This window comes from Colletotrichum fructicola (genome assembly GCF_000319635.2).
Source record: "Colletotrichum fructicola Nara gc5 chromosome Unknown KSG_Nara_v1_contig04, whole genome shotgun sequence".
Classification (NCBI taxonomy): domain Eukaryota; kingdom Fungi; phylum Ascomycota; class Sordariomycetes; order Glomerellales; family Glomerellaceae; genus Colletotrichum; species Colletotrichum fructicola.
The window spans coordinates 5,600,106-5,616,691 of NW_027094054.1; the positions used below are offsets into that span (position 1 = coordinate 5,600,106).

Consider the following 16,586-nt stretch of genomic DNA (forward strand, 5'->3'; position numbering starts at 1 on the left):
GGCTTTCCGCTGTGTACTTCGAAGGGCGTCACCAGGCAACATGCCATCCGTCGTTTGAGCATGTCTTAGCCAGGAGCAGCTCACATAAGACGAGGCCAGGCACCTCCAGGGCCGCACCCGGGTAGCATCATCCGTCATCAGAATCACATCATCAACAACTGCCCACACCCACCCCTTGACCTCCAAGATGGCTGACCAGCACGACTACACGCTCTACTCCTACTTCCGCTCCTCCTGCTCCGCGCGCCTGCGCATCGCCCTCAACGCCAAAGCCATCCCCTACAAAACCGTCCCGACCAACCTCCTCAAGGACGAGCACCTCTCCGCCGCCCACCGCGCGCTGAACCCCTCCGGCACCGTGCCGCTGCTCGTCAACCGCGCCGACGCGGACTTCAAAGTCACACAGTCCGTCGCGGCGCTCGAGTATCTCGAGGAGACGCACCCGGACGCGACGCCGCTGCTGCCGCAAGATGCCAAGCGCCGCGCCGCGGTGCGGAGTTTGGTGAACATCGTCTGCTGCGACATCCAGCCGGTGACCAACATGCGCATCATGCGCCGTGTGAGGGCGCTAGGGGGCAATGCGGAGCAGTGGAATCGCGAGCTGATGGCGGACGGGCTGGCGGCGTATGAGGCTGTTGCGAAGCAGTGGGCGGGCAAGTGTTCTGTGGGGGACGAGATGACGATGGCGGATGTGTGTTTGCTCCCTGCAGTGTGGAATGCGGAGAGGTTTGGGGTGGATTTGAGCGTGTATCCGACGATTGGGAGGGTGGTGGAGGGGTTGAAGGAGCATCCGGCAGTGGTGAAGGCACATTATTTTAATCAGCCTGATACCCCTGATGAGTTGAGGATCAAATAGATATCACACGCTTCACATGTCGTGAGAGGAAGTACATAGCAATACCGGAAATTAAACATTCCCACCCAAGCCTGAGATCCCAGTATGATTCACCCCTATTCAAGCGTCTTTGAACTCGCAATTTCATGATATTTCATCTCAATCAATTCTATATAATTACTTTTCATACCAACGGTCGCTAGAAAAGAGGCAACGCAGCCTCAATCTTGCCAGAAACCTCGCCAAACCCGACCAGCGCACCGTCCTGCCCGCTCCAGCCGCGGATGACCAGCGTGTCGCCGTCCTGCAGGAACTTGCGCTCCTCGCCGCCGTTCAGCTTCACGGCCTCCTTGCCGCCCTTGGTCTGCTCCAGGATGCTGCCCTCCGTGCCGGACTCGGTGCCCGAGATCGTGCCGGAGCCGAGCAGGTCGCCCGGGCGCAGGTTGCAGCCGGTGATGGTGTGGTGCGCAATCATCTGCGGCCACGACCACAGCAGGTTCTTGGAGTTGGTGCGGCTGATTGTTGTCTTGTTTCCGTTGGCGGCTGCGAAAATCGCACGTTAGCATGGACATCACGAGAGATTCGTGATGTGGGGGGATACTCACTGATCAGGTCAACCTCCAACTCAATGCCCAGAAGGTTATCCTTCTTCGTCTCGCGCAGATACGGCTGCAGCTCCGTCTTGTTCTCAATCCCCGCCGTCTTCGTCGCCTCAAGCGCGTCCGCAAGCACCACCCACGGGCTAATACTCGTCCCCATGTTCTTGCTCGTGAACGGGCCGAGCGGCACGTACTCCCACGCCTGGATATCTCGCGCGCTCCAATCGTTCATCAGCACGTAGCCAAAAATGTGCTGCTCCGCCTCGTCCACGGGCACCGGCTCGCCGAGCCTATTCTCGCGACACAGGAACATGCCCATCTCGAGCTCGAGGTCCAGCCGCTCGCAGGGCGCCAGCACGGGCACCTTCGGGTCGGCGGCCGGGTTCTTGAGGATCTGGCCCCACGGCCGGCGGATCGGCGTGCCGGACACGACGACGCTGGAGGCGCGGCCGTGGTACGCGACGGGGAGGTGCACGTAATTGGGCTGCAGCGCGTTGGCGGGCCCGCGGAAGAGCACGCCGACGTTGTAGGCGTGGTTCTTGCCGGCGTAGAAGTCGGTGTAGTCGCCGATGGCGAGGGGCAGGTGGTTCGTCACCTCGGCGGCGGGGATGAGCGCGCTCTTGCGCAAATCGGCATTGTCCTTGAGGAGCCCCGCGTGCGGCGTGTTCTCGGCCAGGATGGACTGGAGATATGTGCGGACTTCCTTGTGGACGGGCCTTCCGAGCGCGGCGAAGTCGTTGAGGGTGGGCGAGGAGAAGACGGAGAGGCGCTCTTGGATTGAGGGCAGGGCGTGGAAGCCGCCGGCCTTTGCGAAGGCCTTGAGGTCGAGGGCGTAGTCGCCGATTGCGACGGCGGGGCGGTGCGTCGCGTCTGACTTTGTGGAGATGATGCCGAAGGGGATGTTGGCCAGGGAGAAGTGGCTCTTTGGCGAGACGGTGACCCAGGAGCTCGACATTGTGACGACTGTGTTTGTGTAATTGATTCTTCAATTCCTCTGCTGGGTCGGATTGGCGATGTAAAGGAATTGGCCTTTGAGCTGCGACTCTGAGCGATTGAAGCTTTCAAGCTTCCTGGGTACATGTGAGGTCATCTCTTGTTTTGGAGTGTTGCTGCGGCGCTCAGGTACGGCATTCCGCAATTCCAATTCCGGCGCAAGCCGAGCGGAAAGGCAAGGAAGCCGGGCCGCCGCGGAATGGGGGGAATACTGCGGGGTAGCTCGGCGCCGTGGCGGGGTAGCAACATGAGGAAAAGGCAAAGCCGCAGGTAGGCGAGCAAGGTCCTTTGATGTCGTTTTTCCGCCGCAAGATGCACCTCTTCACCCACGGATGCTGCTGGGTGTTGCATCTTCGGGAGCTAACGTCTCGGCGCAGACTTGTCCCGTCTTGGTGTTGGACTCGATTGAAAATTCCCGCAGAGCCTCTCAGAAGTAAAGATTCTGGTGAGACTTTGACAACTCCTTGGCTTTGCTGTGGCTGTCAGGCGCGTTTCTGTTGCCGGTCTGAGCTGTGTTGACTGGTGTCATGGGCGCGAGGAATTGAGGCTCAATGGGTATGTCGACGACAGGTTGTGGATTGGACATTGGCGTCCGCTCAACCGACGGCTGGGGAAGAGCCAGCTGGTCCGATACAGACGACATCAGCGACTGAGGACTCGCTGCGGGCAAGTCGGTAGCTGCATCGTTGCTCTCAGTGGCCTTAGACCGGAACCAGACCTGGATGTCGGTCGGGGTCTGCAACGGGAGACTCTCCCATTCTTTGACGCGATCGACCTTGTTCTGTCTGGGAGTCCACGCTGCCTGCGACAGCAATGCCGGTGACGATGCAGCATCGTATGTTTGACTGTCCATTGTGCCGGAGAGCACCCTGAACAAAGCAGCCTCAGTCTCGGCCAGGCGAGTCTCGAGCTTGTTTAGGTACCCATTGGGAATTCCTCTGTAACGTTGGATGAGTATTGCGACGATGAGGAAGTTAATGCAGCACCATAGAAAAGTCTTTACGCACCTCTTGCTCTGTTCGGGATACTGACATCTGCCGGGCTCGTGGCTGCATTGGAGGCAAAAGGGCCTGCGGGGATGCGTCAGGGTCTTGGCCAGACAGACAGGGGCCCTCGCTACTCACAGCTTTCGGTCACACTAGAGACAGTGTTAGTCAATTGGCAAACCAACAGATAGGACTCCCCAGTTGAGCCCTGGTTGTCAGGTGTAAGTGTGATGAGGAACATACTCACTCTTCGCTTCCTCTGGCGACAACTCTCGCAGGCAATGGGGCTCTGGAAAGTGCTGCTGTTGCCGGCTTCTCTCTCGCTGCTGTTCCGCGACATAACTCTGTGCAATGGGTATACTGAGTGAGTGTCAGGTGCCTGGTCGTATGTACAGTATCTCTCTCTCCCTGGTCGATCGAGGATCTACGGCGTAAAAAGATCGAGTTCAAGAACAAAAGTCCATCGTCCGTGCGGACAAAGAAAAGTCCGCGGATGCCCCACTTTCCGGAGACTGCCGTGTCGCCGTCTCCACTTTCGTCCGACGTCGCGCCCCGATGCAGCGCGTCTCGCTCTCGTCTCCTTTCTCACTCACCACCACCAGCCACAGGAAGAAGAATATCTCGTTGTGCATCGATCTAACTAACCCCGGGCTTGGCATCCCAATTTTTTCTCACTTCCCTCTTGCATACCGGACAGATCAGACAACATCATTTCTTTCGAACCCCTCGGGACACTCGCCTTCACCATCTCTCTTACTGATTACCGCCCTCCACGCATCGCATCATGCTCCGGGTCCCCACCGTCCCTCGCGCCGTCCACTGAAGACGGCTTGTTTCTGGTCCCTACTCCTTGCTTCTCTACTACCTCTACCCCCTTTCTCACCCTAACCTGCCCGTACCCCCTCCCCTCAGGATCGCCCGTCGGCGTCGACTGACCTTCCATCTCCCCGAATGGACGCTGTCGAGTCGCCCAATGCCACCTCCGAGTCTGGAACCCTAAGCCCGGCGCACTTCAACCACTCACGCAAGCGCAAGCACTCGGGCTCGACTGACCGTCCCACCCGCGAGTATGGGTTGATGCGCGACACGGGCAAGCATGACACCGCCCGCTTCGTCGGCAGCGGCAGCGGCATTCACTTCATCCGGGGCGTCTACGTCCGCCTCGCCCGCAAGTCCGCCCTCCGCACCTCCTCGTCCTCCCAGGCCAACAACATCAACGACCTCGTTCCCGGCGAGGACGACCAGCTGCAGCGCGAGAGTTCTGCTCGAGATGGCGACGACCTGAGCCTGTGGCGGCCGCACGAGCTGGCGCCAGAGGGCGAGGGCAATGATGCTAACCCTTCGTTTGAGCAGCTCGTCGAGTGGTCGAAAAGCTATTTTGAAGCATGGCACCCGACGCTGCCTTTTCTCAGCGCGCCTGATGTGCTGGGCCTCTTTGAAGAGGTGAGCGCGAATGGTATCGCTGCTCTCGGTCACCTCGAGAGGTCGATTGTCAAGTCGATATTGTCCATCTCGCTAGCTGATAGCAGGCAAAGAGCTCCCTTTGCTCGGCCGGTACCAAGCTCCCTTGTCTTTCGAACAGTCGAAGAGGCAATGTCTGCATCGCAGTTTGCACTCTACCAACCGGCCTCAATACAGGCCACCCAAGCAGCGCTTGCCATACAGCTCTTTCTCGTATCGATGCTACGTCTCAACTCAGCATCTCGATTAGGCGGGCTGATTGTCCGCATGGCCTTCCACCTCGGTCTCCACCGCTGTCCCTCACGATACCCCTTCTTCACCAAGGAGGAAGCCCACATGCGTCGAAGGGTGTTTTGGTGCATCTACTGCAACGAAAGATTCCTCTGCCAGGCATTAGGGCTGCCCCTGGACATCCGAGACGACGACGTTGACGTATGCTACCCGGGGGAGGAAAGACATGGGACACCACTCGATGGTGAAGACAACCGCCTGCAACTCCTAACCTACCTCGTCAAACACGCCAGGATCCGAGGTCTCATTCTCGAGCTGCGGAACAAGTCCATACACACCCGTGACGACACCGCAGACCGCGCCAGCTACGTCCAGGCGGAGCTCGCAAAATGGTCCAACGAGATCCATGATGCGGTCGAGGACGAGCCGCACCCGGGCGAGTCCGCTGACGAGAACACGCCGCAGCCCCCAATATCGTCAAGCCACCGTGTGTTCCTGCTGCTCCTGAAATACGAGTCCATGATCTCGCTCAACAGGCCGATGATGACGTCGGACCCATCGAGCCCGGCGTACTCTGCGGGACTGCAGAATTGCATCTTTGCGGCAAAGTCAATTTTTATCGCTCTGAAGCGGTATCTGACGCAGCACAAGATGTCGGATGATCCGACGAGCGCGTGTCTCTCTGAGCCGATGCTGCAGCCTTCGTTCACGTGGGCTGTCTGGATCAGCGCGTTCATTCTCATATATGCGGCGTTTGAGAGGCAACTGCCGCTGTCAAGCGCGTTGAAGTGAGTGAACACACCTGCGATGAAAGGAAACTTGCGTATACTAAGACAAGCGTTGCAGACACGTCGAATCAGGAAAAGACATCCTGCGCCACATCGCCTCCCGCGACACCTCCTGGCCAGAATACTGCCTCTCCGCCATCGACGAGCTCACAGCCGCCGTACGCGAACTCTCCGCGCCCCATAACCCGCTGCGCAGACAAACCAGCGGCCAACAACACCACCCCCCAAACCACCAGCCTAGATCCAGCGAACCCACGCACGCGACTCGTCCGGGGAGCAGCCCAAGCCGCTCACGCCACCCGCGCTCCCAGTCCGTCAGCGGTCAACCGGGCACCTCGAACCTGCGAACGCGCTTCTCCCCGTCGGTGGCAGCATCCTCCGGCCGCCCCGACGACACCATCCCCGCTGCCGCGGATACCATGACCTGGACGCAGACGCAGAGCGATGGGCTGGAGGACGCGAGCGGCAGGTGGCCCACGCAAGCATCCCCGGCCTCCGGCCCGCCTCTCGCGGCGTGGTCCGCAAGTCCGGGCGCGCAGTCGTTCCAGGCTACCGCGCCGCAGGACTCGCCCAACTTTGACAGCCAGCCGTTCTCGCTGGCGCTGGCGGCGACGTCGTTCCCGGCTGTGAATAATGCCGAGACGGGGGCGCCGGGTGAGGGACAGGAGTCTATGGTGTGGTATGACCAGCTCTTTGCGAATTCGTTTGGGGCGATTGATTATCCGTTTCTGGCGGCGGCGCAGTTTGATCCTTCGGTGGATCCTACGTGGTCGTATTTGCGATGAGGTGAAGATTAGGCAGGATGGATATTCGGCGTTCCGTCAGAAGGGGGAAAGCTTTGAGTAGCTATTTGGGTCGTATATGTGCGCCAGAACGTACCAGGAGTTATGGTCACAATGCAGAAACTGCAGGGCTAGATCTGAATAAGACGCTTCACGGCAATAATGATAAACAAGTAAATGTCTTTGAAGAGTGAAACGCAGGGTAAAAGTTGACAATTAAGAAGGAATGATTTCCAAGTTCACGAGAAACCGAATCATGGCTCACGTTCATGTATCAAATCGCCAGCTTCATTAAATGATTCGTCAAATCTAAGCCTTCCAGACCCATCAGCATGTACATCAGCATCCCTCATGCCGGTATGCCAACCGTCCCATGGAACCACTCTTTAAGCTCCACGTTCGCCCCAGTAGCTTAATTCTCTCCGCTCCACGTTTCTTTTGATCCAATCAGTAGGCGTACTTGGTCGTGCTCGCGCCCAGCTTCTTGTTCGTCTGCATCAGCCAGAACCGCAGCGCCCAGGTCCCTGCAATACACGCGAACGCGAACGCGGCGTTGCTAGCCATGGCCGTCAGGTAGCGCGGCCCGTCGCTCTTGGGGTAGAGGTAGGCCGTGTACACGTAGGATGCGTTGGCGATGACATTGACGATGCCGATGCTCACGGACTTCTTCTCGGGGGTGGAGCCGAGGGTTGCGGAGACCCAGCCTAGGATGGGGGCGTTGACGGCGTAGGCGCCTGGAGCTGTGTTAGGAGAGTGTCTTATTGAAAGGGGAATGGGGAACTTACCAGAAGCAAAGAGGAAGCAGGAGACGTAGCGCGCGGCTGTGTTGAGCGTCGCGCAGGAGATAACGAAGCCGACGATGGCTAGGCCCATGCATCCGGTGATATGCCACGTTCTCTCGTTGTACTTGCCGGAGGACAGACCGACCATGTAGCCGAAGAAGCCCGAGACGAGGTAGGGCGGGCACGTCAGCACCAATGTGATAGTCGAGTTGAAGCCCAAAGACCCAATGACCGTGGGGAAGAAGTTGTTGAACCCGCAAGCCGACAGATGCATGTTCTGAATAAAAGCAAGCAGCCACAGCCTCGGGTCACGAACAGCTTGCTTCAACCCGGCCATCGCGCCCTTGCTCTCCTCCAGACCAACAGTGTCCCTTAACATCCTCTCGTGCGCGAGCTGGCGCTCCTCGGGCTTCAGCCAGCGCGTCGTGAGCGGGCTGTCCGCCAGCGTGAACATGCCGATGAGCGCGACGCCGAAGGTGAGGCAGCCCTCGATGATGAACAGCCACTGCCAGCCGCTGAGGCCGTGGTTGCCGTCGACGGTGTTGAAGACAGCCGCGGCGATGAGGCCCGAGAAGGAGGTCGCGAAGATGTTGCCCGTGTACAGCACCGACAGGCGCGTGGCGATCTCCTTGCGGGTGTAGAAGATGGAGAGCATGTAGATGGCGCCCGGGTAGAAGGGGGCCTCGGTGACGCCGAGGAAGAAGCGCACGGCGACGAGGCCGGCGTAGTTCTTTGCGAGGGCGGTGCAGGCGGAGACGACGGCCCAGGCCATCATGCAGCAGCCCATGTAGATGGAGGGACGGATGTGTTGGGAGGACATGAGCATGTTGGAGGGAATCTGCATTAAGAGGTAGCTGGGAAGACGAAGTTAGCTCTTGTTTTGCGAGAATGAGGTAGAAGAGCATACCCGACGAAGAGGATTGAGATACATGTGTTGTATTGTGAGCCCTCGAGACCTAAGTCTTCTTCGAGACCGTCGAGACGGGCCTGGGCGATGGCGTTTCGGTCGAGCTACATGCAACGTCAGTTGGTTGAACGGATATTACTATTTCGCGTCTCACATACGTAGTTGAGAAAGTACATGGCCCCTGGATTCAATCACGTTAGTTTTAGTCTTCCACTCTGATGTAACAGTTTCTCTTACAGAGAGTTGGCATGATTCTCCAATCAAGCTTTCTCACAAGGGCAATCTCCTCGGCGCTGGTCTTCTTGACCGCACCAGAGTAATCACCCCCGGCCTGGAGTACACCGCCCTTCTCGTCCTCGCCCGACACCTCGACGAAGTTGTCATGAGGCTTGGACTCGAGGTCCCCGTGGTGCTTCTCAGACGCCATGATGGTGATCCAAGTTGAGATGTTGGAGTTCGGGCGAAAGTTTAGACGATCAAAGAAAGGGGCCTGGTTGGTTGGCTGGCGAATCAAGGAGCAGCAAGGGGGGAAAACAAGAGACTGCTTTGGTCCGTGAGTTCAGGAAAGAGAAGATCAGACTGAACAGGAAGCCAGTTGCAGCTCGCTCTTAAGTATGTCTCGATCGGCCAAACTTTTACCAGGGATCTCACCGTCCTCAGTCCGGGGTAACTCCACGGGGTTGTATTCGATCATGCCATGTTTCTGGGAGGGTCAAGCGCTCTTTGGCTCGCTATCGCACTCTGACCAAGTGTTTTCTGGGGTCTCTTCGCGTCCCAACAATGAGACCATTACCCTGGTTCCCCCGGACCCAGATTAGCTCCAGCGGACAAAGACAGCACCGGGGCATTTGGGGTAACTTTGCGGGGAATGCGGGGGACGGGCCTGGTTTACAGGTCTGTTTTTGCATTCTCCATGAGGGGTAGTGCTACGCTAGGGACACATGTTCGTTGAGATTGGTCTGGCTGAGGTTGGTTGACGGGTCCATCGCGTTGTGAACCCGGTTGGATGGGTGTGTGGAGGCTTGCCCGGATCCAGAGGCGTGGGCCTGACTTACCCCGGATAGCTAAAATGGCTACTAGTTCAGACTCGAACGTGGGGTTTTGTTGATCCTGGGTCGTGAGAACGTGGCCTGGACGTATCAAACGGTGGGTAATGGGTGAAGAATCTGGGGTAAAACATACTGTCGGGTCAGTTGAGGTCTGTGAGTTGGCCTAGCAGCTGTCAACTGATCTTTGAAAGCTGCTGGGTCACCAGAGCTATGTAACATGGTGGTCTGGATTTCACTAGGAATTTAGGGTACGGATATAAAGTGAGGGGGCAAAATAGTGGCTTCATAAGTTCATAGTCTACGCTTTCTCAACGCGCAGAACTGTTCTATTAGAGTCTAGAATAACACGGACATGAGCCTTCTTCCCTTCCGTGAAGAACGACTCCTGCGTTAGTCTGTCTAGGTACAACTCATAAGCGGGCATGTAGCCCTGCACGAAACGGATGACCTGCGCGTCCGTCATTCCCGCACCTTTCTTCTCCCGCAACGCCCTCTCCTGGTCCAGCCGCCAGTAGTACACATTCACCAGCTGGTCTGTGCTAAGGTGGAGGAACGCGTCGAAGCGCCAGGGGCCCATGAAGGCCTCGCAGTACCTTTCCAGGTTCTTGTTGATGAGCAGCAGGTGCTCCAGGCTGTGGCCCGCCAACGTCGTCGTCGACAGCTGCGCTTCCCCGTCGGAGGAAGTGCTGTTTGAGGAGGCTGCCTTGGCCTTGTTCCACTTCTCCTCGACTTGCTCAGCTGAGAGCGGCTGGAAGCCAAGACACCAGCCCTCAAAGATGAGGACCTCCAGAGGCGGGCTCCGCGGCACGGTGTCCCACTCCGCGACAGGCACGCGGCCGCCCTCGCCGCTGAAGAGGCTCTTGTCGAACGCAGGCCACTTGATGCCCTCAGAGCTTCCGCCAGCACTCTGGCAGACGTCGTCGAAGAAGCGCCGCGCGAGCGCCTCGTCGTGCGTACCCGGCTGGCCGCGGGTGCGGAGGAGCCCGTTCCCCGGGTTGGACTCGCGCAGGGCGACGAGCTGGTCGTGGTCGTGGTAGAGGTCGTCCAGTGAGAGCGTCCGCGTGTTGACGCCGTGCTTGGCGTTGAGGGTCTGCGTCAGAGCCGCTGCCCATGTCGACTTGCCACTTCCTTGGAGCCCCGACAAGCCAAGAATGAACGGGGTTGAGGAGCCCGCCTGGTGAGCCTTCACGGCCGGCAGGATGTGCTGCAGCACGGCATCAACGGCGGATGCGTCGATCATGGCTTTGCTGACCTTAACCTACCTCAAGAGGCAGGATGGAGGGGGAAGATGAGATAAGAGAGGTTCCGCGCAAGAGCCCCGACAGATGTTCCACGCGGGAGAGCGGAATGCGGCTGTTATTATCTTTTGGAGAAAGGTTGCAAAAGTCGACCGCCGCTGAAACTAATCGAGATCCAGAATAGCTGCATGAAACTCCTTGCAGCGGCCGCCGGTGTTGAGTGAGTTGAGTCGTGAAGAGAAATAACTCAATGCCGTGTCGAAGGATCACACGAGTGAGTGCGGGGTGGTCTTGGTCCGCGGGGTAAGAAAAGACCGCGGACATTCGCAACACCGCTCCCTGGACCCCAGATCGCCGCCTCCACCACACACATCTGCCAACTCCACAATCTCCCGATGTTGGCGGCATCAATCCCGAAGATGTTTCGCGTTCACGCTGAAGATCTAGCCGTTGTCGGCGAAGCTCGACCGATTACAAAAGAAGTCACCATCACGACGTGTCTCCAACTCCCATTGCATTCTCCAATACAGCCTCATCTGCCTTGACCCTCCCCCCCCGTCGTCTGAGAACTCAAGTTGAGCTGCAAGACAAATCCCCTCACATCCCTCAACACCAAACACACAGAGCATCCGGTCTTCTCTCCTAGCCCCCTCACAAAACCGCCACAATGTCGCCCAGCGCGCTCCCCGCCAAGAAATCCTACAGCATCGCCTCCATGGGGGCTGATGGCATCGGCCCGGAGGTCATCGACGCCGGCGTGGAGGTCCTCAAGGCCCTGTCCGAGACCCTGGGCACCTTCGACCTCGACTTCACCGACTACGATTGGAGCTCCGAGACCTACAAGAAGACCGGCAAGTACATCCCCGACGGCGGCCTCGACCAGCTCAAGAAGCACGACGCCATCCTCTTCGGCGCCGTCGGTGCCCCCGGTAAGTAGCCCCATGTCCGCCTCCGCGATCATCCCCCGGACTAACCGATCGGCAGATGTCCCCGATCACATCTCCCTCTGGGGTCTGCGCCTGGCCATCTGCCAGCCCTTCCAGCAGTACGCCAACGTCCGCCCCACGCGCGTCCTCCGCGGCACTCAGTCCCCCCTCCGCAACTGCGCCGAGGGCGACCTGGACTGGGTCATCATCCGCGAGAACAGCGAGGGTGAGTACGCCGGCCAGGGCGGCCGCTCCCACCGCGGTCTCCCCTGGGAGACTGCCACCGAGACGGCCATCTTCACCCGTCACGGCGTCGAGCGCATCGTCCGCTTCGCCTTTGAGACTGCCCAGAGCCGTCCCCGCAAGCTCCTGACCTTTGTCACCAAGAGCAATGCCCAGCGCAACGGTATGGTTCTCTGGGACGAGGTCGTCTACGACGTCGCCAAGGAGTTCCCCGACGTCACCCTCGACAAGATGCTGGTTGATGCCATGACCACGAGGATGGTTCTCAACCCCAAGAGCTTGGACACCATCGTCGCCACCAACTTGGTAAGTCTTAGCTACCTCTACCCCTATTTTTCAACCATCAAGGCTAACAAACCACAAAGCACGCCGACATCCTCTCCGACCTGGCCGCCGCCCTCGCCGGCTCCATCGGCATCGCGCCCACCTCCAACCTGGACCCCACGCGCAAGAACCCCTCCATGTTCGAGCCCATCCACGGCTCCGCCTTCGACATCACCGGCAAGGGCGTCGCCAACCCCGTCGCCACCTTCTGGACCGCCGCCGAGATGCTCGCCTGGCTCGGCGAGAAGGACGCCGCGGACAAGCTGATGGAGGTTGTCGAGAGCGTCACCGGCAAGGGCATTGTCACCGCTGACCTTGGCGGCAAGGCGACGACGAAGGAGGTTACTGCCGCTGTTGTGGCGGAGATCAAGGAGAAGCTCGTCAAGAAGGCTTGAGGGGAGTAGGAGAGAAAGGGGTATGAATATAGAATTACGACTGTGCATGAGGAGCATCTCGACATGTCTGAGGGATACCGCGGAGGATGGATAGATTGAGCGTTGATGTATAGACACATGAATGACAAACACAGTAAAAGTCACAAGCATGATTTTTCAATGGCCAATATTACTTGCCATGTTCTTTGCTCGGTGCTTGTCCGTCTGACGAGGCGAAACGCCGACGGTCTTCCCGTATTCGACTCAAAGCTTGTCTTACTGGAGTACAAGGTATGCAGCTAGATAATATTAGTGCCCGAAATAAGGCTCGGCGGTGAATCTGGATGGTGGATGGGCCGATTGTCAGAGCTGGAAGTGTCGTGACACCGTAAGCTACAAAGCCCTCGGTCGCTCCTCGTCTGACAGGAGCTCATATAAAACCAGATCCTGGCTATATGCTAATCCCCAGAGCTCGCACATGCGTTCTTCCTTCTGTCCCTACGCCGGCACGCACACGCGAGGATACCTAAGCTCTTAAATACTCACACAGACTGGTCCCGAAAACTTCAGAACAAGCCATGCCCAAGTCAACAAGCTACGAGCCGTTTGTGACAACACTCACAGTCACGCAAGGGCAAGAAGGCTTTGAGAACAACTTGGTGTACACATTTTTGCCACAAACTACACCATTCACACCGCCGCTGGGCACTTGTTCGATAATTCCTCGATCCATAAGATGCACGGCCAAGCCAGCAAATATAACTTCGGGTGCAATTTGCTATGGAGACATGAATGTGGCAGAGTCAACACAAAGCCTACCGGCCGAGTGCTTTCCAGCAAGCTACGACAAAATTTGGAGACCAGCAGGAGACAATGAATTTAGTCAGTAGACTAGTATACGGGTTGTACCTATCTCGAAGTGTTGTTGCTGACCCGTCTCTCACACCAGGTAATCTACCCGACTTGGCCTATCCGGGCACAGCTTGTATCAGTGACTGGACGTCGGCCTGCAATACGACCATTCGCTTACCAGGCTCCCAAATTTCTCAGACGTGGTGTTGTCCATCTGGGGGGTGGACATGCTTGACAGTCAGCGGACTCGACGTTCCTTATCGGGATTGTGTGAGCTACATCAGTACACCAACCGATGTCTGGGTCAACGTGTATACGACAAGCGGAACCTCAGAGGTGAAGGTGGCCACGGCCTGGCAAAAGACCTTTCTGTCGGATCTTGCCAGCTCTGGTCCAATCAAGATAAAGCACCCCCCGTTCCCGCTGTATGGAGTAATTCCATCTGACGGCAAAGACGGTGCTGTGGGAGGATTGGCGACAGGAGCAATTGCTGGTATCGCGGTCGGAATCGTTGTCGTTGTTCTTATTCTAATAGGGATCACGATATTCGTCTGCTTGCGAAAGAGGAAGGAAAGGCGTCTCGCTCAAAGTCAGGTTACCGCTGTTGAAGGAGACGCATACCACAAGGGGCTGGGCTATGACACTAAGCAGGAGCTTCCTGGTCATGGCTCGGAATCACGAGAACTTCAGCCAATATCGCCGCCGCCGGTAGAATTATCTTCACAGACAAAACCTTCAGAAGTGGAAGGTCAACCTCCTGTAGAGCTGGCATCATAATTGAATCGGTGCAGACCTGGGAAGATGTAATGGTATTGCGTTATTCGCTTATTTATAGATTTTGGAGAATCCATTAGTTCGATCTTGGCATCGTTGTTTGGCTGTCATCTCTGCAGTCTTGTTTAGTTTTCAACAGTAGCTTCCCCAGGATATAACTAAGTTAGGTCTAATCTGCTCGACAAACCTATCTTAGCCTAGATTAACTATCTCCTTCTTCCTTAGTCTTAAGTTTCTTCCACTCCATTAAAAGCCCGGCTGCACTGGCCATTGCAGCAGATGCCACAGCCACGTACAGGGACGTAGTTGAGGCGTCCCGATAAGCTTGCGCAACGAACGGTAGAAGCTGCGGGTCAATATGTGAAGGGTTGATATTTGACGCTCCCAGGTCGGTGATTTTGGTAACATTTCCGGGCTGAAGCCGCGATCCCAGATGGCTGGTCAGTGTGTTCATGAAGACCGATTGGGCGATGGGTGCTCCTAGCACGACGCCCAAGCTTTGCGAGAAACCATTCAAGCCATTCGCAATTGGTATATCTGCCTCGCAGAGGACGTTCTGTAAGGCAGTGAGCGGAACCTGACCGCCGAAGCCGAGGCCAATACTGGTCAAAACTTCATACCCTATGATTTGTCCAGCATTGCTACCGGTGGTGAGGGTCGACAGGAGTCCGCTGCCAAGAGAGAACACCGCTCCACCTAGCACCAGCATTGGAACGTAGTGCTTGGTGTACGTAATCAAGGTTCCAGAAGCAATGGTTGCCAGCGTCTCTGGACCCCCCAGTGCGAGCATGTATAATCCAGCTATGCTTGGAGACAGGCCTTTGGCAGCCTGGAGGTAGAACGGCATGTAGTACGCCAAGACAGTGACAGCCAGATACGTACACGTCGTTGCGATACAGCCTAGTCCGACAGTTCGCTGCGTGACGATACGAAGAGGCACAAGAGCTCTTTGTGCAATTTGAAATTAGCGTGCGCAGGTATACCCCTCTTGAATGAACGTGATGAATGGCCGGGCACAAGGTTTATGAAGGAGGATGATAGTCATGTCTAACTCACTTGTCTCTCTGCTTGATTTGCAGTAATAAAAATAGAGAAAACAATATCCCAAACCCGATCAAACATCCAAGAACGTTTCTGTTAGTCCACGGCAACAGATTACCACCCCACTGAAGGCCCAAAACTAGGCAGATCATGGAGCTCAATATTAGAATGCTACCTGTAGGATCCAGCCTCATGAGCTTGTCTCTGAGTGGAATTTTGGTAGAAGGTCTGTGAGGCTCTGGGAAAGTCATCCAAACTAAGACCATACTAATAGCAGATAGTGCTTCCATCAGATTACGGTCAGCCTATAACCAACAATTAGACAGGATTCCATTGAACACCTACGCAGGTTGAGCCAAAAGCCGAATCGCCAAGTCAGAACGCTTTCCGTGAAAGCACCTCCGAGTACTGGACCTGCGAGGGCCGCTGTCATCATCATAGAGCCCATCAGCGAGATCATCAAAGGCATCTTCGCTTTCGAAACGGTGTAACCGCCGATATTTAGAGCACCTGACGCCACGCCACTGGACCCTAGACCTTGAACGCCTCGGCCGATAATCAAGGTCATAGAATTTGGTGAGACAGCGCAAATGGTGGAACCTGGTATAACATTACTAACTGAACGTGGAATCAAACGGCCGAGAAATCTACAAGACGCTGCACAATCAACTTACCCATGATGACAGTAGCCAGACTACAGCAGAATGTGTATTTCATAGAGAAGAGAGTATACAACTGGCCATAAATGGGCTGAGTTGCAAGCCGAGCAAGCGAGAAAGCTGCGACGTACCAAGCCGCGTCACGAAGGCTTTTGAACTCCGTTGTAATCTTAGGAACACTCGTGGCTACCACCAATCACGGGTTATTTGTGTTCACTACATATGTTGCAAAACCACATTCATCCGTCTGGTTACCTATACATACCGAGAATGTTGACATCAAGTGCCATAAGTAGCACGGCAATAAGTAGCCCCGTCACTGTTGCTGCCACCATGTGCCGTGGAGGCTTCATTGCTTCTGGAAGTGCCGGAGCTTGGTTCAGGCCGTCGATGTTACTCGAAACAGAACAAATGCTGGCCCTGATGTGGCCTGGGTTGAAGCCAACTGAAAAACGTTTCTCGACATCTTGCGTTGCCCATTCCACTGCATCGATCTCTGGCGACTCCTCCTGGGGCCTTTTTTGTGGAGACCCAGAGGTCATCTTGGTCTTGCGTCGCGTAGTACTGAGGTGCTGCCGATGCTCGACTCGGCAAATTTCAGACGTATAATTTATAATGACGCTGGTCGGAGAGATTATGGATGCACATTTCTGTTTCCATTCGGAGAGGGTGGGTACAGAATATTGCATAAGCAAGTCGAAAACTTCTATCGCATTAGAAGAGAAATCAGGGAAAACATCTT

At 56.5% G+C, this 16,586-nt stretch overlaps 7 protein-coding genes across 7 annotated transcripts; 3 read left to right on the forward strand and 4 right to left on the reverse strand.

Annotated features, from left to right (window-relative positions):
• Positions 1-187: 187 nt before the first annotated feature.
• maiA-1 (Maleylacetoacetate isomerase) lies at positions 188-856 on the forward strand (the record flags this gene model as incomplete). The annotated part of the gene is made up of 1 exon (XM_032027219.1): positions 188-856. One exon carries the CDS (start codon positions 188-190, stop codon positions 854-856), a length of 669 nt encoding a protein of 222 aa, XP_031892105.1.
• A 178-nt stretch (positions 857-1,034) lies between these two features.
• fahA-1 (Fumarylacetoacetase) lies at positions 1,035-2,389 on the reverse strand (the record flags this gene model as incomplete). The annotated part of the gene is made up of 2 exons (XM_032027230.1): positions 1,035-1,378; positions 1,441-2,389. The coding sequence occupies 2 exons, from the start codon at positions 2,387-2,389 to the stop codon at positions 1,035-1,037; spliced, it is 1,293 nt and encodes a 430-aa protein (XP_031892102.1).
• A 465-nt stretch (positions 2,390-2,854) lies between these two features.
• On the reverse strand, positions 2,855-3,753 carry DEP6-0 (Depudecin biosynthesis cluster-specific transcription activator DEP6; the record flags this gene model as incomplete). Its single annotated transcript, XM_032027240.1, has 4 exons — positions 2,855-3,365; positions 3,435-3,497; positions 3,552-3,565; positions 3,661-3,753. The coding sequence occupies 4 exons, from the start codon at positions 3,751-3,753 to the stop codon at positions 2,855-2,857; spliced, it is 681 nt and encodes a 226-aa protein (XP_031892103.1).
• Positions 3,754-4,364: 611 nt separating this feature from the next.
• On the forward strand, positions 4,365-6,678 carry CGGC5_v008428 (Transcriptional activator protein acu-15; the record flags this gene model as incomplete). The annotated part of the gene is made up of 2 exons (XM_032027251.1): positions 4,365-5,893; positions 5,952-6,678. 2 exons carry the CDS (start codon positions 4,365-4,367, stop codon positions 6,676-6,678), a joined length of 2,256 nt encoding a protein of 751 aa, XP_031892100.1.
• Positions 6,679-7,122: 444 nt separating this feature from the next.
• On the reverse strand, positions 7,123-8,791 carry hxnP-4 (Major facilitator-type transporter hxnP; the record flags this gene model as incomplete). Its single annotated transcript, XM_032027262.1, has 5 exons — positions 7,123-7,409; positions 7,461-8,311; positions 8,365-8,468; positions 8,523-8,545; positions 8,602-8,791. 5 exons carry the CDS (start codon positions 8,789-8,791, stop codon positions 7,123-7,125), a joined length of 1,455 nt encoding a protein of 484 aa, XP_031892101.1.
• Positions 8,792-9,711: 920 nt separating this feature from the next.
• Positions 9,712-10,653, reverse strand: mug58 (putative kinase mug58; the record flags this gene model as incomplete). Its single annotated transcript, XM_032027273.1, has 1 exon — positions 9,712-10,653. The coding sequence occupies one exon, from the start codon at positions 10,651-10,653 to the stop codon at positions 9,712-9,714; it is 942 nt and encodes a 313-aa protein (XP_031892098.1).
• Positions 10,654-11,318: 665 nt separating this feature from the next.
• ttuC' (putative tartrate dehydrogenase/decarboxylase TtuC') lies at positions 11,319-12,539 on the forward strand (the record flags this gene model as incomplete). The annotated part of the gene is made up of 3 exons (XM_032027284.1): positions 11,319-11,580; positions 11,636-12,126; positions 12,186-12,539. The coding sequence occupies 3 exons, from the start codon at positions 11,319-11,321 to the stop codon at positions 12,537-12,539; spliced, it is 1,107 nt and encodes a 368-aa protein (XP_031892099.1).
• Between the last annotated feature and the right edge of the window lie 4,047 nt (positions 12,540-16,586).